This window comes from Pleurodeles waltl, chromosome 11 (assembly GCF_031143425.1).
Source record: "Pleurodeles waltl isolate 20211129_DDA chromosome 11, aPleWal1.hap1.20221129, whole genome shotgun sequence".
NCBI classification, from domain to species: domain Eukaryota; kingdom Metazoa; phylum Chordata; class Amphibia; order Caudata; family Salamandridae; genus Pleurodeles; species Pleurodeles waltl.
The window spans coordinates 882357438-882380451 of NC_090450.1; the positions used below are offsets into that span (position 1 = coordinate 882357438).

General features: G+C 44.3%; 1 protein-coding gene across 1 annotated transcript in view; it reads left to right on the plus strand.

The window, feature by feature from the left end:
* Positions 1-23014, plus strand: part of SSH1 (slingshot protein phosphatase 1) — a 339738-nt gene that overhangs the window by 122552 nt on the left and 194172 nt on the right. The window contains exon 3 of the mRNA XM_069214779.1: positions 15931-16034. Within this exon, the coding sequence (XP_069070880.1) occupies positions 15931-16034 (104 nt within the window). The remainder of the gene's footprint in view (positions 1-15930; positions 16035-23014) is intronic.

Here is a 23014-nt window from a genome sequence, read left to right on the forward strand (position 1 = left end):
TATTATGTTATTAACGTATGTAAAGTGTAGATTCTTCAATTTGCATGGCCAGAGAGTGCAGTTGACCGTCTGGTAATTTTCTAAATGATCCTGAGTTTACCAGTACAGACCGCAGTGTGATACAACTTGTGGTGATGCTTTGCGGATAATGGGTTGTGGTCCTGTTCTTGTTTACGATCCTCTCTCATGCTCATTGAGCTGAGGTTTAGGGCTAGAGGGCTATTGGCTTGCATGTCTTCTACGTCATTACATCAGAGTGCATCCCAGGGAAAAGCTGTTTTTGTCTGTGTGTCAGATAGCGTTGACAGTCTGCTATTTGAAACAGAAAGCACTCCCAAAACTAGAAAATGCATTTGCTTTGTTCCCCTGCCGTGGCATTGAACTATGGTTTCCTTGTGTTTACTGCTAGAATTTGAATGAGTCTGTCAGCCATGATGCGACAGTCTTCTGCTATCGTGGAGTGCCTTTGAATGCGTCATTCTGAAAAATTATGTTCTTTTGTGTCAGGTTCCGGAGGTGTAGACTCGCTGAAATCTCCTGCCATTCCTGAATACCTACTCAGGAAAGCAAAGGGGAACTGCAACCTGTGGTAGGGATCTGGAGAAAACAGATAAGGGCAGTGAGGGAGATAGAATTAATCAACTGGATCTCAGTCCTCTACAATAGAATTGTCTCAGTCGAGGAATCGCAGAACTCTATCTTGATGTTGCAGAGAAAGAGCTTGCTGTGCCCGTTGCATGGAAGACAGACTATAACAGGTAAGTAAAACATATCAGCCACTTTGAACATTGACATTATTTCACAATTTGACATGCTTGTTGGTTTTGGCAGCTGGTGTTGCTTTGACCAGTCTTAACTAGCGCTGGAATCCAACTGAGGACGCCTCCGTAAACTCATCATTCATAGGCTACAATGCAGACAATAGAAGGAGCACATAAACAGCACCACAGAGTAAGGGAAAACTAATCGAGAGTGTACAAAGGAAAATCGAAAGGGAGAAATCAACAAATGTGAAAGGTTGCTAACAAGTGTGAATTAAGCGAAAAGTACAATTGATGGATGGAATGCTGAACAATGTAAAACATTCACCCCCAGTACAGAGATCTTGACCTAAATCCACATTTTTTTTGCACTTAGGGTGAATGTTTGTTCAGCATTCCGTCCATCAATTGTTCTTTTTGCATTTGTCTCCCTGTGTGGACGGGAATGCCCCCAGACGTGGTTCCTGTGCTCACCATGCCACTGGAGTTAAGCTAGCCTGGCTGATGAGGGGTGCTACCCAGAAACCAGGTCCATGATGCTTGTTTCCAGGCCAGGAAGTACCTGGCATCGCAGTTCAAGCTGGACTGTTCCCATGGGGAGCAGGGTCAAAACTGATTTACGTATGGCTTGGTCCAAACTGGAATGGCATGCTGTGCAATAAAACGATGGATTTAGGCCCAGATCGCTGTACTGGGGGTGAATTTTTGACATTGTTCAGCATTCCGTCCATCAGTTGTTCTTTTTGAACTAGTGTGAATTGGCATAAAAGCGAAGAGCCACAATAACTCGCAACACATTGCCAAGCAAAGGCAAAAATGCCATGTACCAGAAGTACAGCTCTGCCACCAGTAACGCGGAAATGACCCAAAAAAGCAGGAAGTGACTAAACTGACTAACTTAGTGGTTTAGTGTTTCCAACTGTAGTTCCCCGACCCTTCTTGTACAATCTCCAACCCTCATGCACCTAATGCCTGATTGTGTGTCTGCACTTAGCCTGAATCCTATCATTGTGGGTATGAGGAATCATTTAATTTTATCTCGCCATTTTTTCATGAAGGAATTGGTAACACTTTGTTTGAAAGCCATGCTGTTTTTAAACTGCTTTTCGGTATTCTTGTCTTGCTAAAATTCGAACATACATTTTAATCAAACATTATATGCTTCCTTTGTTGCCACAGTGTTAGGGAGCTTGCCAGCCCTACTTGTCCACTAATCTCTCTCAAGAAGGACTGGACTTTCTCAGTGTTGTAAAGGCATTGTACAGAAGAAAAGTCTCATAAACCCTAGTTATTTACACCTGGACACCTAGCCTTCCACTTGCCTGTGGCCCCCAGTTCCTGCTTGTTTCAGCCTGATCCAGTGACACCGCCGCTGCCCGTATTTTCCCACTCACCATTCTTTCTTCTAACAGAAGCCCTGCCTAACCAGGACTTACTTAATGCATGCCGGTATGCCAGAGGCAAGCCCATCTGTGCATGACAGCACCTGAACTGTGCCCAGCGCCACAACCCCTGGCCCTTCTGCCCCCTGAAGATACACCATCACCACCCTTTGCACCCTTGTCCCCAGACACCGCAACTAACACTGGCACCACGCTGACCCATGCTCCACTTAGGACCTTTCACCTGCTCCTACCGCCGCTTCACCGGCTACAGCACACACACCAGCCCACAGAGAAGCCCCACCCCGAACACACCACAGACACTACCTGAACAAAAAAACACTAACTCGCATGCACCCTTCTCAACACACGCTCTGCGTGCAAACAGACCACCGAGATTTGGTACCTCATTTCCATCCTCACACCCGATGTCCTCTTCCTCACTGAGACCTGGCTAAACCCCACTTCCATGCCTGACATTGGCACTGCAATATGCGAAGGATACAAGATCACCCACCACAACCACATCAACAAGCTAGGCAGAGGGATTACCATCCTACACAAGGAATTCATCCAGTGAACCACTACAAATGATGACATCACCACAGCCATAGAACACCTTATCTTCTGGCTCCACACAGAAAGCAAAACCACCATCAGGAGCACCCTCGCCTGCCGGCCTCCAGGACCACGCCCAGCCTTTTGCAACTTCATTGCCTCCCTCGCTATAGACTCCAACAACTACATTTTCCACATCAACCTCAACTTCCATCTTGACGGCCACAGAGACATCATCAGTACCAGTCTCCTCAACAGCGTGAACAACATCGGACTCACCCAACTTGTCCACGACCCCATGCACACCGAAGGCCACCCGCGAGACCCCATCTTCATCTACAGCAACCGCATCAGGTACAGCCACACCACGGAACTCACCTGGACTGACCAGTCCATTGTCCACTTTAACATTACAACCTCAAAGACCTCCTCCCCCAGTCTTCCCAACGCCCCTTACTGCAGCTGGAGCAAAGTCTCAAAGGATACATAGCTTAACACCTTTAATACCACCCACTCGATCTCCTCCAACAACCTAGACTAGAATGTGACAAACTTAAACAATTGTATCACCAATTGCGTTGACAGCATAACTCCTATTGGCAACAACACCCACAAAAGGTCCACAAGCAGGCTAGCTGGTACGCTGAAGACCTCAGAACCGCTAAACGACACTATAAACAACTGGCAAGGAGATGGTGCATCAGCAAGGACAAAACCAACAAGACCACCTTGAAGACAGCCCTCAACCTCTACCACAAACAGTTGAGAGAATCAAAGAACAAGGCCTTAGCCTCACGCATCGAATCAAGCTCTAATAACAGCAAAAAGCTCATCAACATCATCAAAGAATTCTCCAACCCCTGAGCTGCAACAAATAAATGTATCCCCTGACAGGAACTCTGCGACAACCCTGAAAACTACTTCCACATCAAGATTGCCAGTATCTACAGAAACTTCAAACCCAAGGCAACCAACTTCTTCAAGCAACACAACAACCCCCTACCACCATAGACGTCCAAATAACCAAATGGAGCCAACTTCCCCCCCAGGCAGCCCCTACATCATGAATTTGGTCCACTCGGGGGACTCAACTGACCCATGCCATCACTATATCTCCAACCTAGGCGAAGCCACAATTAGCAACATACTCACCATGTGTTCAAAATCTCAATTGCCATGGCCACCTTCCCAGAGGACTGGAAACATGCATAAGTCAACACCCTAATAAAGAAACCATCTGCAGAGTCCAGCAAACTCAACAACCACCAACTGATCTCCCTGCTCCTGGCCAAAGTATTAGAAAAAGCCATCAACCAGGAACTCTCCTCACATCTGGAATGGAACCTCCTACTCTTCTCCTCCAAATCCAGATTCTGCAGCAACCACAGCACTCATTGCAGCTACTGATGACATCCAAGCCCTAGTCTACTGAGGAAAGACTGGGGCTCTGATCCTGCTAGACTTCTCAGCAGCCTTTGATACTGTCTTCCCCCCTCGCCACACACACCCACACCCACACACACACCCACACACCCACACACACACACACACACACACCCACACCCACACTCTCATCAGAAGGCTGCATAGCATAGGCATCCAATTAGCTGCCCTTGGATGGATTGTCTCTTTCATCAGTTGAAGAATGCCTTCCCTCCTTCACCTCTGAATGCAAGGAAATCATCTGTGGAGTACCCTAAGGATACTTGCTCAGCCCCACCATCTTCAACACATAGGACACCTCTGGTCAGCATCGCCAAAATCCAAGGTCTCAACATATCCTATGCTGATGACACACAACTCATTCTCTCCCTGTGCGAAGACTCCACCAAGACCAACTTCCACAGCTTCATGACAGACACCATCAACTGGATGAAGGAGAACTGCGTGAGGTTCAACTCGGACAGGACAGAGGTACTGATTATTGGAAACAAAAGCACCCAATGGGACGCATCTTGGTGGCTGTCATACCTACTCCTACCACTATTGACCATTCTAAGAACCAAGGCGTCATTCTGGACAACAAGCTAGCCTTGATGACTCAGGTCAACTCCATCTGCTCCTCGAACATCTTGATCCTCCACATGCTTCATAAGATATTCAAATGGCTACCCCAAGCTCCAGACACACCATCACCCAGGCCCTCTTCTCCGGGCCAGCTGGACTATGGCAACGCTTTGTACACAGGGATCGCAGTTTACCCCTCATGACGACTACAGACCATACAGAACGCTACAGCCTGACTCATCCTGGATCTCCCTAGACAAACCCACTTCACCCCCTACCTCCAGGAATTCCACTGGCTCCTTGCTCAGAAAAAGCACCAGTTCAAGCTTCTGACCCATGCACACAAGACCCTACACAACAGCGGACCCGCCTTCTTGAACCACCGTCTGAACTTCCATCAGCCCACCAGACACCTCCCCTCCGCATCCCTTTTTCTAACTCTAGCTCCTCATCCCACATAGCAGAAGCAGAGGTCGCTTCTCCTGCAACCCAGCAGCGAAGACTTGGAACAAGCTACTCTTTCATCTACGGACCCCTATCTCTTCCAGAGTTCCAGAAGTCCCTGGAGACCTGCCTTTTTTGTTAATCAACTGGACCCTGCCAGCGCCTGGATACTCTCATGGGTGACAAGTAGTACTCTACAAATCTACTGATTGACTGATTGATTGATTGATTAAGCTTACAAAGCATAGCTGTTCACAGTCAAAGTATTGTGGTGTTTTAACAGACCCAATGCTATAACTAGCAAAATGCACCTTATTCAGACTTCTTCCGAGGAATGAGATGGAAATATCTAACACTTTAAGACGCCCATGAACTTTAGGAGAGGTAATAGGGATCGAAGCAAAAGATAATTCAGTTGTATAGCTGCTACAGCAGAAAATGCTTTTTCACCAGTGGTTTCACAAGTGGAGGAATGGCTCATTTAGGTTCTGGGACAAGGAAGACATCCTTAGATCGTAGATAGCTATTATTTTTGTAAAGCCAGAAACAATATGTCAGCAGGGTAGGATGAGAATCACAAAGTGCTTTATGAACTACAGACACATTTGAACAGTGCTCTGTCCTTCGGTGCATAGATGCAGGGGTGGGAGAGACCTGATCAGTTCTCTTAAGTCTAAGAAGCAACCTGGCTGCTGAGCTCTGAGCAAGATGTTACTTATGCAGTGTATCTGCGAGTAACTCAAAGTTAACTGGAGGTGTTCAAAACTTGAATCTTGTGAGGAAAAGAGAATATTCAGTTGATTAATTTCAAAATGTAAAGTTAAAGCATACAAGAACCTACCATCTAAGTCCTACGTTTTTTACACATGTTGCTATTGGACGATTATCCCCCACGCAGGACGGCCAAAAGAGAAAGTCCCAGAATGTAAGGAAGGAGAATTTCTGTCTTGACCCCTGTTAGCTTTAACTAATTCCGACACATCCTGAATCAACCTTTTCCAGACACTTATGTTAATAGATGCACGCTGTTTTAGGCCACCAGTGATCTTTAAAATAGTTTGGGTGTCAGCATACTTAACAAAAAACACAAAAGAAGATTGTATAATGTATGCTAGAGGGACCATATACCGATAACTGTTAGAAAAAGTTATGGGGACATGACCGAGACCTGAGGAACGCCGCAGACAGTGTTATAAAATGAAATAAAGAGGGGACAACTGCACTGTTCTGTCAGATAGATAGGAGATAAATGTGGATTATTATTATTATTATTTTTTTGGGAGAATGCTGTACTCTTTGTACAGATGCCACATTGGGGTCCTCCATAAGCCCCCCTACAGATAGACTAATTGCCAAAATATATGTCTCACTATATGCCACTATTAATCATATCCACACATCCTTCTTTGTGTAATGCATCAACACTGTTGTACCCTGCATACTATAATGGAGAGTTTTTAGCTTGTGTCTGAACTTTTAAGTTTGCATCTTGACATAGTTCATAAGGAAGAGCCTTCCAAAGTTTGTACTCAAGTGAGCACAGACAAACAACATCTGTGGTGAAGAGCTGATAGCTAAGATGAGGGTGTGCTGTTTGCAATATCTCAGGGGTGCTATGCTTCTACTTGTGAAATTGGCAAAAACATTTAGATTGGATCCTAGCTTCTCTACTGGTAACCGGTGACATGGCATCCTGACATAGGTAGGGCAGCCCAAAACATTTGAACCATCTACTGCTGAGCAATACATTGCTAATGTTGCAGAAAATCCTCCAGTGACATGCTGAAGGTTGATTAAATGAAGTGGTGGATCAAAATTTATTTAATGTAGGTTCGTATAAAATACCTTTAGACGTCTGATTGTGAAAGTTAGCATGGATTAATGTTTGGCAAATAACCAGAGCTCACTTTGGTGCATTGCCTTGTTCTGAAATAGTGAAAACGGTGCTCTATATTTTGAGGGAAATTGGTTTAAATACCATGTACGTTTTATTATTGGGAGCTGAAACAGCTTTGAACTGTGTACTACTCTGTCTTTCACTGCAGATGTTATTGGCAATGTGCATGTGTGTGCTTTGGAACTATAAATGGTCTTACTGGAGGAATGTTAGGTCACTGATATTGTATTTATGTTCCATGTAACCTGCTTTTAATTATTGGTGTGACAACCATGATTTATTTTTAACATAGTGAGAATATATCCCTGGGATGGTGTATGATGGTGTCAACTTATGTGTCGCAAATCCCCTCTGTAATGTACAAATAGAGGGTTTTTTTTAAGAGACTTGCTTATTTCCTTAGATTGTACGGGGAAGATGCCCTGCAGAAATATCTTCCTTTGGTATAGTTTGCCATTGATAAAAGGAATGCAAGTTGGTTGTGACCTGTAGATAATCATCAGCTTACAAACATACATTAACCAGGTGTTAAAGTGCAGAACTTTTACATGTTCAAAGAGAGTCACTGAGGTGTAAGTGGAGCCCGAAGCAATAGGTCACCAAATGCTGAGAGGTTTCCTAATCTGTGATCGCTGGTTTCTTGGCTGGATGATGCAAAGATGCAGATAACCCATGTTCTGATATTTAGACATATGTAGACTCTATGAGGGTTATGCAAGGCCTTTTCATTCTTGGCTTACTTGTTTGTTGCTTTATAAACTAGTTACAAACTGGACATTGTGTGCCATAGTCTCCTCTCTATATGTCTTCGCTTGACAATGTTTGAACCTGTGTGCTGTGGTAAATAACTTGCTAGAGGTGAGAGGACGGAGGGCAAAACACCTCCCTCTTATTGCTGCCAATTTAATTACTGTCTTACCGAGGGAAGAGAACCACTTTCCACTACATATGCAGGAGGAAGCAAACACTGGCCTCATATTTGATAATTTTACCTCTTTTTCTACAGATTAACAGGAAGAGAGACCATGCATTATTGTTTGCTCTTTCTGTTCGTTTTCTGATTTAATTTGGAGTTTTGAAAAAAAAAATTAAAAAACGTGTGTTGATGTAATGGTTGAAGTGAGTACTTTTAACATGATTTTGGTTTTATTGTAAAGACAAGATATGTACTGTGGCATTGTTTTTCTTAGATATTTACATTTCACAATTCATTGTCAATTTACAAAAAAACACATATTAAGATAAAGACTGAAAGTACTTGGTAAAAAAAAAGGCCTGATGCTTCCGAGTTTAATAACTAGAAGATTTCTTTCATTACATCCAGTGTTTCCACTTGTATTATTCAGCACCCGGAAAGGGGTTTAAGTTGATTTGAGCATTCAGAAACAAGATAGATTTCTCTACTGTCCTATACAATCTAGATTCCTCTTCTGATCAATAAACAACTGTCCTATACATTCTAGATTCCTCTTCTGATCGATAAACATCTAGAGGATGTGTTTATGATAGTGACTTTTTTATTAAGCATTTTCACTGTTACAACTACAGAAGACAACATGCACACCATTGCCCATAGTGCAAATATTGTTTCATATGGCTTTACATTACAGCCAGTTACAAAATAACATCTGGCCTGGTAATCTAATACAGCAGTAACATCCGGTCCACATATCAACTTTTCAGAAACTACAATCCAACTAACTCTCATCAGATACTGTCATGAGGTACGCTGTCATAGGTGCACAGTAGTCCATAGGGCAGGACGCCATGGGGTGTTCCTCCCTATGGGTTTCCAGCTGATCCCTAGAGTATGCAATGTCCTGATACCATTGGGTCAAGGTCAGATATGCTTTCTTCCCCCAGCGATGGAACCCTTCTCTTTGCCAATAACAGCTACTGCTGTCAATTTGCAGTTCGCTGGTTGTGAGGGTTTAACACACCCCAGAAGACATGTATGGGGGTCACACAGTGCCGGTTCAGAGATTACCTTGGTGAGTGTCTGGGTAACCAGCTCCCAGTACTTGTAGATCCTAGCACACTCCACAAGAGGTGTAAAAATAAATCCGCCCCTGCCTACCACCTCTGTCCTCCTGCCGAATCCCAAACTGGCCAATTGTTTTAGCGTTTAATGCATCTTTTGCAGGAATTTTAAATGAATAATAAGTAAGTTCCCATTAGCAATAAGTCTACCCGTCAGGGCAAATCAGAACGTGCACTCCGGCTCAATGAGGGGGGCCTCAAGTGTCCCATTCGACTTGTCCAAAAGTGCGTTGTCTAACCTGATCACCTCTACCTGCACTGCATCATTAAAGCTTGTGATAAGACCTGTGCGGAACGTGCTTTTGAGCACCATTGTTAGAGCTCTGGAGGTAGGGGAGCATATAGTGTTCTTTCAAAGCTGCCTGCAGTTTAAATAAGTGAAATGAATAAGTTGTGAGCCGTGACTCTGTTCTGTCAATGCAGAGAATTGAATAAAGCGATCCTCCGGAAACAATTCCCCCATCAACCTAAGACTTGCATCCTTTAGGAGAGTCAGGGCCTTTAGCTCATGCGTGACAGATAAACTAGGATGATATTCTATCGGTAGCACTAGATCATACGGTGGGCGTCTACCCACCTGAGTTCCAATAGCCTGCCAAGCACTCAGCGTGCAATTAAGATAACTAATATTGTCGCGAACCACACCCTCCCATCTTTGCAAAAGCAGTGAGGACAGCGGTGCAAGATACGAGCATCCTATTCTACTGCCAGTGGCGTATATCGATCAGGATGTACCCAGTAATGCGCATGGTGAGCCTGTGCGCACAAGCAGTAAAGCTATAAATCCAGAGTATTAAAGCTGCCCTTCCAATTGGAAATGTGAGTTGCCTTCAGGCAATCCGTGGTTGCTTCCCTGCCCAGGCCAAAGTTTTCAACAAGGATTGCAGTGTCTTTAAAAATGCCTGAGTGCAATTCTTGGGTTTCTATAGCCAGTCCGAGATAATACCGTTTACGTGTATCCTGGCTTCCTGTTCTGTACAGCAGCAGGATCTAACTGATAAACCCTACAGGCATACCCATCCTGTGTAGGATGATGAGCATGTAGGGCCAGGTGACGGAAGTATATGTAGCCTCCTTGACTCCTAGGTGTCGTAGCCACCACACATCCATGCACCCAAACTCTGTCATGTAATCTTGCATTACTTTAGCGGCACGCTTATCCTGCCCACTTCAACATGCTGACCTATCCAGCCCAGGATCCAGGCACAGGTTGAAATCCCCTCCCCATTTCAAAGACAGTAATGGCAGAAGATACAAACGGCCCCATATATGCAGAAAGAATTCATGGTCATCCACATTCGGACCACAAGAATTAATCATAGTGACCATGGTACCGCATCATTTCTTACTTTGACATTTTATGGATGGCCAAGAACCGACTTCACTTCATACACAGCTTATTCACTTTAGCCACCAACTTTGACTGTTCCCCTCTCCACCTCTGGAAAAAATATAGGTTCTTCCTTCTCGATGTGGTTTACCTAAAGCTGAAGAAAATAATCTATGGCTCTACCTAGACAAGTACTCCTCCCATATCAAGCATAGACGGGCCAGTGTGAAGGAAATCATTTACTTGGAACAGGTCTTGCATTTTATTCCCAAAACTGAGCTGTAAGGCTTGATGTACAGACTGGTATGGTTCACACTTTCGCTTTCTTGTTGTTGCCTTTGGGATACAGGATGAGTCCTTGGCATGGAAGCTCACTGGTGCTGTCTAGTATTTTCCTGGCAACATTTGGGTTTTCTGGAGTACAGCCAAAGATCAACAACACAGTTCTTTTTGTCACCGCTCCAGAGATGCACACCCGAAACGTCCAATCCCAGCCTGGCAGCTGGCATGTGACATGCAAGCCACCAAGTATGTGCAAACAATGTCATACAGTCCTTGCTCATCTCAAAATGTAATGTAAACCGCATAGCCACTGTCCAATGCAGTGGTGTAAGAGAAGGAACTAGTGTGAGACAATTGTACCGCACAACAGCTACTTTCACAACTGAACCAGTGCTTTTCAAATTGTCTTCCATCATGCTTGGGTAGTGAGACCCTACTGAAGCACCATTTTCTGTCCTTTGTTTACCATGGCCTATTGATTTTGCTTTGCCCACATGACCGTTTTGTTTAGGCTACAGGAAAACCTCTTTTCCTTTTGGACCTCTGTGATGATCCGACATTGCCTCCTAGTGAGATTCTAGGTGCTGCTTTGGAGCCCGGAGTAATACCTCAGTTGTCGATCCCCAAACCCTCTTCCCTTGCCAGCCTACTGATATCTATACCTGCATTTACCCCAGGAGTGGAGGGAGCAGTACCTACTATAGTTGCTCCAAAGTGAATGCCAGGGATCAGGCTCATCAATGTAACAATATCATGGATACTAGCTCTGTAGTCATTGTGCATGACTTGCACGTCTTGACTGGACATTAGAGGCTCATTTAGGGGTTGGAGGATGGAGGATGCTGGAAGAAGATGATGAAGTGTAAAGGGCAGCTAGGGAAGCACTTTGAGTTGATGCACAAGTTGTTGGTCCAGTGACAGTGGTGGTCGATGTATCTGTCCGTCAGTGACAGTGAGCTTGGAGGTTATGTTAATTTCATTCCACAGCCCTGACTCTATGATGGATCAGACCAAACTCAGACTGACCCCTGTCAGTCACTTCTGCATCACACAGCAATTCTACAGACCAGGGTGCTGCTTACCGAGCTGAGCCGTGTGGGCAGAAGAGACACAAAAGGAAACATTAGGCAACAGTCACAGGGTATGCTGCGGAACGCTCAGGGAAGGCAAATCTGACCAACCACGCAGAGTCCAAGACACCCTCCTGTGCAACGAGGAGTAGTTTACCTGGGTGTTCAGGACCCTAAGCTTCTTTCCAAAAGACAAGGTCTAAAGTTCCACAGTGGGTTCTCCAATGGCTGCGATCAACTGGCCACCATCTTCCATGCCTTTCTTAACATAATCTTGACCTGAAACCCGGTAATCTCTTACCTGCATCCTCGCCATAACATTTACTGAAGCCTTTAGTTTGAGTGTAAACTTAAAACTAGCTCTGTTATCATCCCGTATCTTGACCCAATCATTCACACTTCTTAATCCTAAATACAGTAAAATGCATTTCTCTGAATTGTATTTCTCTGATTTTGCTTTCCAGTTAAATGGGTTTTCAGTGAAAACCTTTCATTGAATTGAGTTTTCTTAGAAATGTACTGGGATGTGATTAAAGGATGCACGAGAATGCCCACTGTAGGACAAGCTGTCCTGACAGTATGATGTGATGGGGGGACAAGCTGTCCTGACAGTGTGATGTGATGGGGGGACAAGCTGTCCTGACAGTATGATGTGATGGGGGGACAAGCTGTCCTGACAGTATGATGTGATGGGGGGACAAGCTGTCCTGACAGTATGGTGTGTTGGGAAAGGCTAAAGGGATCGCCCCCGACGGATCACTTGATACACACGTGCATGCGTCATCCTTCGCCAGAAAGGAATGAAGTAATCGTCCTCTCGTGAGCAATTAAGCATTGTGAGGAATTTGTATGGGCTACTGTCCATTGGCACCAGGGGTTTGAAAGCCCTATTCATTGTCAGCACTTTAAGACGATCTCGACACTTTTAGAAAATGAGTGCTGCCTTGATGCTGCCACTGCAGTGGGGCAGGAGGGGCGGCTCGGGGGGCGAGGAAATGAACATTGAAGCGCTGTATAGATTTTATTGTGCGTCCCACAGCCCTGCGGCTTCCCAATCAGAGGCATTTCTTAGCTCGTGATGTGGTTCATTGTAGTGTCCCGAGCCCGGGCGTGTGGGCTCAGGCCAGTGATGAGTAACAGTGCCTTAGTGTTTACTTAAACATACCAAGTTTCTAGGTAGAAAAGTTACGCCATTTTGCAGAAATGCTGTTTTTCATTTCAAATGATGATAATGCTTTGCTGTATGTTCTCGGTACCGTGTGTGGAGCGAGAAGCGGCGTGGGAGGGGAGTAGCGGGCCCGCCTCAGCTGCTGCCCATGTGAATGCCCCCTTTCACCAGGGTGTGCTAGACAAGTGCCTTGTCCAAGCCAGGGGGCGAGGGAGGGCGGTCGGGGCTGTGCTCGCAGCCTCTCCCTTCACTGCTCTCACTGGAAGTTGGTTATTCGAGCTGACTCTTGGGTATGGAGCGCGGATTTCTTTAGTCTTCACAATTGTGTCTGAACCCAGCACTGCAGAGAAACCCATCTTCGACCTCGGATGGTCAACCGTTGAACCCACTCCGTGTCTGTGCGTCAGATTGAGCCAGTATGGATGTCAAAGGTCATTTCTGCAGAAGTTCTTTTTATTTGCCGGCACCTTTAACGACAGGAGTATCTCACTGCAGTGGCTGGCCTAGTTGAGACATCAGCGAGGTATTTGCCTGTCCTTGATGTGACAAGGCTTCAGAACTGGAGACAAACCGCAGGATATCTTAGTTTAGTCATCTAAATATACAATTTGCACTCTTGTTGCCACTGTACATTGGATGCTCTAGTATTGGATATTAAATGGGCACGGTGCATGTCTGGGCATTTTGGAAACACTCAAGGAAGACAGAGCACGCACAATGAAAAGGAGAGGTCCCTTCTACTGAAATCACCACTTAATCATACATTGACTCGTGCTGTGAGCCTTAAAGCAAGATAATTCATAAAGTGTGCTTTATGTCTTCTATGTGTTATTGTCATTCATGGGTCAAAAATGTTAAAGGATTCTGACGCAACCACTGTAGGGCATCTGGATTGAGATCGTCCATCTGTGTTCAGAGGTCACTTTCTCTTCGCAGAAGGTCAGTGCCTCTTTTCTTATATGTGTCTGTTTCACAACAGAAGCCCCAATGCTGATCCGATTGACTCACTCTGCCTCTCACGTGAGCAATCGGTGATCTCACAGAACTTGAACCGCACGCCAGATTTGTTTTTCTGCCTTTTGAAACGAGAGCATTATTGATGGCTTTTACGAAGACGGGATCGAGCGTTCCAAACACAGCAGCATCTTAAGTGAATGGAAATTAGTGCTAGATAATGGGATGAAAAGGATGTTATTTGGGCTTTGGACGCAATCTCAGGAAAAGCAGAATCTGTTCACTTCGTGCCTTTGGAGATGCATCGGATCGGTGGTACCCCTCTGTCACCTGTCAGGATGTTGCTGCTTCGCGACTGCAGCTGGATAATCTGCATGTTCGCATTTAGGTGCAGTTATAAGGCGGCGCACTGAATAAATATCAACCCATCCCAGGCTTCATGGACAGAGTGCACGCTGGTTAACTATGCACATCATTGAAGACTGCACCCAGGACGCCCTGGTGAAGATGCTGCCATGCTTCCTGGGAAGTGCCATCATCACACAGAATCCAAGATACCACCTGTAAGTAAGCTGGAGTCCCTAACCCACTAACCTGACATTAGCACTCAAACTCCTTGGAAAATAAAATAAACCTCGAGATTGGGTTCAAGAATTTAATGGTAGTGTGCTAGCACATTCCGTTTTAATATTTTAAGATACTGCTGCATGAAAAGTTTTAATATAGCACTGGGGCAGAATCATTTCCCACTTTGAAGATTAACTGTTTTAATAAATCAGTTGATGTATTTCAGATGATTTCTTTAAAAGTTGTGGTTTTGTTTTGTTAAAAATATAGCTGTTCCTTTCAGTGTGTGCACTGCTAAATGTTGCCTAACTTTATAAACATTAAGATGGCTGTATATGTGCCCGAATTATGTAGGTTTTGTCAGATGTCTTGCATTGTAATGGCCTATTGAAGAATACTCCCAGGCAAGCATATTGTAAAATTTCAGCTGATCAGTTTGAAATTGTGTATATCGTGTAATGATATGTCCGTAACTATTAATGTTCAAACTTTTAAATATTTATTGTACCCCTATTAATAATGCACAAAATAAATCATTACTGCTTGTAGGGGGCGCCGATAAATGGTCCTTTTTGTATGACGTACTCTGAGATAAGTCAGGAAGTTCTAAGACCCCCAGGGATGTTGGCTGGTTTCTGTGAAGATGTTTTCGTTCTAAATTTTGAATTTTGGATTTTTCAGAAGCGCCGTGTCTATTCGTATCACCTCCCAATTCCTCCATCTAAAATCAAAAGGGTCTTTCTTGTCCACTTATTTTCTAAGTTGTTTAGCGAGCCATCTCCTTTGACCTGAAAGATAGTCATCATGTGTTTTTGTAGGTTAGTTGGTAGATGCTCCAGAAACACCAACTGACTTATTGCCTTAACATTGTGAATGCCCCAGGGCAGTGAAACCTGGCAGAACCCACTACACTGGCATAGAAATTTGTAATAGCATTTGAAAATATTAAATGCACAATTGTATGCCCTAGAATAGAGAAAAGGGATATCTGCAAAATATCTCCACAACAGTTCTAATTCCATATATTGACTATCAATGATAACCTATAACAAAGCCAGTACCTCATTTTCCTCTTGATCTAAGGTTCGTGTTTGCCTTAAAAAAACATGGCCCAGTTGGTGCTGTGCCCAAAAAAACCTACAATAACCGTGACGGTCAAAAGTCATTTATGGAGCAAGGCAACTGTCCACGGCCGAAGATTGTGATGTGGAAGATGCCACCTCCTTGCTTTTTACAAATCATTCTCATTCTAAAGAATACATTTATGTGATGCACTGCCATAAAGAGATATATGTTTCCTTGCCATGAAATACTAATTTAGGATGTGAAGATCTTTCCGGTTGTTTATCAGTGTTCTAAGCACATCTGTGATTTTGTGGGCAAAAGGAGAAGTGTTTGTTTGCATTAGTTTTGAATTAGAATTCGTTTCTGCACATTTTTGTTGACAAGGCTTATGTGTGTGTCTTTCAGCCTCAGTGAGAGCTTTTTCATGGTGAAAGGAGCAGCGTTATTTTTACAACAAGGGAACAGTACGCAAGGACATCGGAGTCTTCTTCATCTTCATAAACATGCAGGTTAGTAATTGCTCCTTTTTGAGAAAGACCACAAAATCGAGTTGCTCTTTTTAAATAAGACATATTGTTACCACCATTGCCTGGTGAAAGTCAACGCCCCTTCCTAACGTAGATCCCGCTTTGGAACCGTGGTATACAATAGCATTACAGCCCGCTGATGAGGTATTTACTAGTCTTCAAAGACCTACTCTTTGAGTTGAAAGCCGGTGCCATAGGCACAGCCCTATATTGAGGGAGAGATCCTTAGCCGATAAGCATAGAGACTAAGGCTAGATTGCTCTGTGGCGAGAATGTTCTACGTTAGCAGGGAGGAACAGAAAGACAAGCATTGGGATGATGGACACAAGGCCTGCACTAGCTAATATTCTCCTTCTGCCTCACTACTGTTTTCAGTAGAACTCCCAGCATCCCATTGTTGTAATAAAGCAATAACAACTGTTAATTACACACCCTTGCAAATATGGGCCTGAGCCACAAGTTAGAACGCATAACAAGGGTTTGATAATCAACGTAAACATCAGCTAATCAATAATATAACTTACATTAGCACTCTAGATGGAACATTGGGCGCTGGATAGCCAATCAGAATTCTTCCTTTGCAGGCTGAAACTAGCGTTGTGAGCCCGTTCATTGAGCGTTCTGTGTCCTCCAGCTCCCTGTCCCTTGAAATAGCTTGTGTCCTGTGGGGCGCATTACAACCACACCAGCAACTCACCACAGCATAATTGTAGCTGCTGGAGGAAACGAGGGTGGAGCAGGAGCTGCCTCTCGCCTGAAGACCATGAACAATGGTTGCTTTCTCCTTGTGGTCCTCTTGCTTCCTCCACAGGAGTTGCCCTTTCAGGCACGTCTCACCAGCCTCCACCACTACCTTTTCTGATGGGGGAAGTCCAATCAAACACAGACAGCATAAATTCTAAACAAATTGTCTTGTTTATTTTTTGTGTTATTTCTTTTCTTTTACTACTCCATGTCAGTCAGGCTTACGTTCTCCTTCAACAAAGCAGCACGTAGTACTTGCACAGCCCTGTTTGAAAGGACAGCTTTTCCAGAGGAAGCAGGAGCACCCTGGGGGAAAGAAGACCCATCTTTTTGCCTACTTTGTAGACAAGACACAGTTCCTGCACCTTACCAGCAGGGCTCTAACAGCAGTTAATTACCACTCCCTTGTTATGTGTCCTTGTCTGTGTCTGAACCTGCTGTTTGCTCGTGTGGGTAATACCTGGATTACTTACCAGTAATCTTCATTACTCCAAGTCATAGTCTTCCTCATTACGGTCCTTAGTAATGATGCTTTTGCCTCCAACGTAGACCATCTAAAGAACAAAAGAAAGAAATACATTAAGCCCCTTCGGGAATAGATATTCCCCTTTAATGGGGTTGTAATTAAAAAAGGACTAACCCTTACCCACATCCTGTGATCCAAGGCCAAAATTTAAGGAGGTCCGTGTAAGTAAAAAAGGGAGGGAGGGACCGTAGGACTGTGACGAGGAAGACTACGACTCGGAGTAATGAAGATTACTGGTAAGTAATCCAGGCATTACATGCTTGTTAGAAATTGAGTTTCTGGTTGGCTAGGGTATGCACCTAAGCCAGGCAGAACCCACCCACTATAGTCAGGGCAAGGGGTTACACACCCAAAATAACCCATGCTCACCCCTTGGTAGTTTGGCACGAGCAGTCAGGGTTATCCTAGAGGAAATGTGTAAAGCGATTGCACAACACACACAACACATGTGACACAATAAATTCACCACAAAGGAAACACAACAACAAGATATATAAAAATAAATTGTATTGCATAAAACATCATTAGACCAAATACCACATGTCAGTAATACCCTTCTACACAAGCAGTTGTCAGAACATTACACAGTTATTAGTACTCTGCAGAAGCCAGCAGTAGTTGTTTAAAAAACATATAAGTTATTGGTATTTGGCAACACACGCCGTAGTGAAGTCATCCTTGTTACCAAACGGCACATGCCATAGCAAAACACATGATCATAATGGCGAAAACATTATCATGAATGTGCATAACATAACACATGACCAAAATGCAGATTCTTATCATCGCCCAAAGAAATGCACCTCCCAAGCAGCGTGTGAATCACCAAAAACACTTTGCACGCAAAGGTTGTAGCGCATCTGTGCTTTTTCTGTCGGAGATACAGTGAGAAAAAAAAACATCACATCAACCTAGGAGCTCCTGCGCTCCTCTCATGCACAGATGTAGCATTTTTCTCAGTACTATCAGGATCGGGGACCTCTGTTGAGGGTCTCCACCCTGTCCAGCTACTTGTGCCACAAAAGACCCCACCTCCGGGAGACCCATACTCACTGTTTACGCAGAGACCTGGTTTGGTCCCAGCATTACTGCTGCCCATGAATTTTACCTTCATGGGGCAGCAAGCAGGAGCCCCCAGGACCTCTTGAGCTGCCACCCCCTCTCTCCTCAACAGATGGTGACCCAGGTCAGGTTCCGGTTTCTGTGGCGGAAAGTCGGTGGTGTGGACCCACAGCAGTTTACTCTGTCTTACAGGGAGCACATCCAGAGCCCTCAGGGCGTGTGGGTCGCTCCATTCCATTTTCTGGGCCACAGTGGTGATTCCTCCTGGTTCAGCGCCCATCTGTGCCCTGGGGCCCTGATTGAGGCGCACTTCATGCTTGCTATGCTACCAGATTCAAGCTAGGCTGTCTGATGAAGGATGATACCCTGAAACCGGTCCCAGGGTGCTTGTTTCTGGTCCAGGGAGGACCTGGTCTGGGAGTTCAGACCAGACAGTTCCCATGGGGAACAAGGTCAAGACAGATTTGCATACTGCTGGGTCCAATTTCGGATGGCATGACAAGCAAAAAAACTCATGGATTAAACCCAGATTTGTGACTAAGGGTGAATGTTTGATTTGTTCTGCATTCCGTCCATCATCTCTTGTTTTTGCATTTGTCGCCCTAAGTGGGAAGGGTCTGCCCAGACGTGGGTCCGTGCTTGCTATGCCACCAGATTCAAGCTAGCCTGGCTGATGAGGAGTGATACCATAAAACCAGTCCCAGGATGCTTGTTTTTGGTCTAAGGAGGACTTGGTTTGGCAGTTCAGACGGCACTGTTTCAATGGGGAACAGGGTCAGGACTGATTTGCATATGGCTGGATCCATACTCGAATGGCATGGCAAGCAAAATAAATTGATGGATTGAACCCAGATATGTGACTGGGGTGAATGTTTGATTTGTTCTGCATTCCATCCATCATCTGTGTTTTTTTCTTTTTGCATTTGCCCCTCTGTGGAAACTAGCCTTCCCATGTAAGACTGTCAGGAGAAGGAATGCAAATAGCAAGGAGTTAGATAATTGTCTGAGGCATAGTTTGATTTAAATCAGGAGAAGGGGTTCAATGTGATGTTTTCTTTGTATGTTGGATAACATACATTGGCAGCAGAAGCCTCATTAGCCAGGACTGGGACAAGGAAGACAGATGAGGAGGTAATGGTGGTTTACCATCTCAGTCGTGGAACTAGAGCCCCAAGGGAGGCAGAAGATGAAGGTGGCACACCTGCGTCCCCAGCCACCACCTCTCTTGTTATCTGGGGTGTCTGCAGACCTGTGCCTAACAGCCACCTGTCTTCATTTCCCTTTGGTAGTGCTATGTGTACACAGTACGCATTTATGAACTTCAAATATAGTGTAAATGTGTCCGAAAGCCTTCTGTTTATTTAACAAGTTTTTTATGTGGATGTATTAATAATAGATCTGCTATTGAAACTCGAAATAAACCATCCTTATCCCATTTCTGTGAGCTTTTTCCACTTGAAGGAGTGGTGTGTTGAACTCAGGGACTCATCTTTTCATGCTTGCATTATTCTTTAAACACATGCTCCATTCAGTGTCGAATACAAGTTTCTTTTCAGAGGAAATGCTTGTTCTCGTTTCTTTCTCTGAAATGACTAAGAATTCTTTGCATTCTTTCCCATTTCTGCTTAGAAAAGGGCCAATTGTTATGTCTTGTGCTTGCTCTCGCCAGTGTCTGTGTCATGTGGCCTCTCTTCCTCGGGGACTCACGTTCCATAAGATTAGCTCTTACCAGGAAAATATCTTTCTTCTGACCAAGAAACTTTATACATTTATGAAGTATTCGCACCAGCATGGGAAAGAGTCCCTCGTCCTTTTAGCAAATATCTTTCCGACATTTAATTCATCTGTAATATCGTGACCCCCGAGTACTCTCAGCACCACAGCACTTTAGTTAGTACTCGTATGTGAAGGACGGTGGAACTGTTCTAGTCCTTCAGATTCCCCTCGGGCACTCTCGGCATGGAGCTTCTAAAGGGCAGAAGCTGTATCAGGATTTCAGGATACTTAAGGTGTGTCTAGAGCATTTCCATTTAGATAGATTGGGTACACATGTATCTTTTTTTAGATATTCTTAAAAATCTGGCATATCTCCGGCACCCTTGGACCAAGGTTAAATAGCCCCAGGGGGAAGTGCTGCCTCAGTCATCAGTAAATTCAAGTAGCTGGCTTGTTGCACTGACTAATCAAAATGTAGGCTAGGTGGGTCAAATATAGAGTATTGCACCTTAAGTGGTATCCAACTTAAACCTGGCGGATCCAGAGCTCCTCATGGGTGTTTTTGATCTGATTCTTTGCTGCCAACCACATTTCCATACAGGTCTGCATTTCACAGCCCACTTTTCAAGGAGGGACTAAAGCAAAGAATGAACTTCGGCACATAGCACTCTTCACACCATCCGAATGCTTGCCAGTATGTACTGGATCCTTATCTGCAAGTGCTATATGGGTCCCTACATCATGTGGGAAATACAAAGGTCATGGGTGGAATTCTTACAAATAGAGCCAATGTCAGTCGCTTGGGCAGCATTCCAGTCCATTGTTTTTCAAACAATGCAACCACTTCACCCATTAACTTTGTGGTTTTCCTTCCTACTTCATGCCCTAATATGACTTGAAACCCTGTATCTGCTACGGGTGTGTTATTGACGAGTGGCAGTGCTGGAGGAAATCAGGCTGATTAGACCAGTTTCTGAACTTCATGCTGGACATATAAAAATTATGTTTTGAGAGTGCAAAAGTGATGTAAGCATGAAGTGCTGGTTTGAGTAGATTGCTATACAACATTTTTTGCTCAAGCTCCTCTCACCAGCAGACCTCCTTCAGACCACAACTTTAACCCAGCTTCCATCTGTATCGGTTGCCTCTTCCTGGATAACCCGCTACCCACCACAATACCTGCTTTTGCGAATTCCGACCCTTCCCAGGGACATCCTGCTATGGTCGAGGAGCCTTATCTTGGCAGTCTGGAGCCGACTGTGTCCTCCTCTGTGTTCCCTGGTGGGCTGTAACCCTATGCGGGGGCTTCTAAACCTGGAAGCATTGGTGAGTTGGGTTTGGACCATCCAAGAAACAACCACAGGGTGGAGACAAGAAGCAAAAGAGGCTCGAACATAGGTTTGAATAATGCCGAATTGAGATTTCACCCATAGAGAAATGGCACACTAGGAAAAGGAAGCATATCCTGAATGAGTAATCTATATCTGACATGTCCTCGCTGCATCTTGGGAACAACCAAAGCCACAATCGGGCAGGACGTGAGAATCCAGCCGACCTATAAAATCTCCTATGAGCTGTAGGAAAGTGGGACCAGGGCTGAACTTGTGAGGGGTTTTATGCTGTTTGCTTTATTCCATGTCTACGGCTGCAAACCTGATGAAGACGTAACTCCTGTATTCCTACTGCATGAGAGACCGAAGCCATCCTGGTTATTCTATAGGAAGCTGTCTTGCAGCTCATCTGATCATATTTCCTGTTGTGTTTTGGTTCTGGCTTTTGATTTTGGGGTCCACTCTCCTCCTATGCTCCTTCTTGTTTACAGCATAAAAACATTGCTTCAATTAGGCATTTATTGGACATTTTTAAATGCAGAAGAAGAGAAGAAACTGGAATTTAAAGTCCTAGATTGCGTTTATTTTAAACATTTCTTCCAGTATTTGATTCTAACAAGTATTTCTTCACTTAAAACTCTTTCCGAGTTCCCCCTTCATTCTCTGGACTAGTTTGATACTCTTAATAATGGAATAAGCTGCTCTGCTTTAGTTTCTTTCTCATGCTTGATAAACTGACAACAGTGGGATTCCTACTAGCAGCTCAAGGTGATCTTGTTGGTCATGGAAGTTATTTATTCCACCCCTGATAAGTTTCAAGTGACTGAACTTCCAGAAGCACTGAATGACTTCACCATTTTGGATATGTAGGCAAAGAGTTCTCCAACAAGGGAAAGGGTCCAGACTTTGCACTTCCTGTATAGAATGCCGTTTCTTGAAAGCGTGAGAGCTTAACCGGAGGACATGGACCCAAGTCCTCCAAAAGAGATGCACTGTTGAAGAAGAGGTAAGGTCCCACTTAGATAAACAGGATTAAGAAATATCAAAGTGCCAATGATTCGCTGATTTTGCAAAAAGGAGATTGCACTGAGAAATGTAATTACTCCACTTCAGGCCTTCGTTCCTAATATATACGGCGACGAATGTGACTTACTTTATTCTACACTCTAATGCGACTATAAGCAGATTTATTATACGATTTGAGTCTTACACAGTTGATTGTTTGTGCAAGCCGAATTTGATCTACATAACATGCCTTGAGAAAGCCATGGCGTACACGCCGGTAGGGCGAAACACGTGTTGGCTGAGTTCCTTCGTCTGTGCTGCACCCTAATTGAGAGTTACTTGTCCTCTGCAATAAAACCTGAAGTGGAGTAATTACATTTGTCAGTGCAATCTCCTTTTTGCAAAATCAGCGAATCATTGGCACTTTGATATTTCTTAATCCCGTTTATCTAAGTGGGACCTTACCTCTTCTTCAACAGTGCACCATTTTGGATAAAACATTGTCTAGCCACTGCTCCCAACATTAAATACTGGGTGTTACCTTTTTTCGCTCATTAATTTTTAGTCGTCGTCGAGAA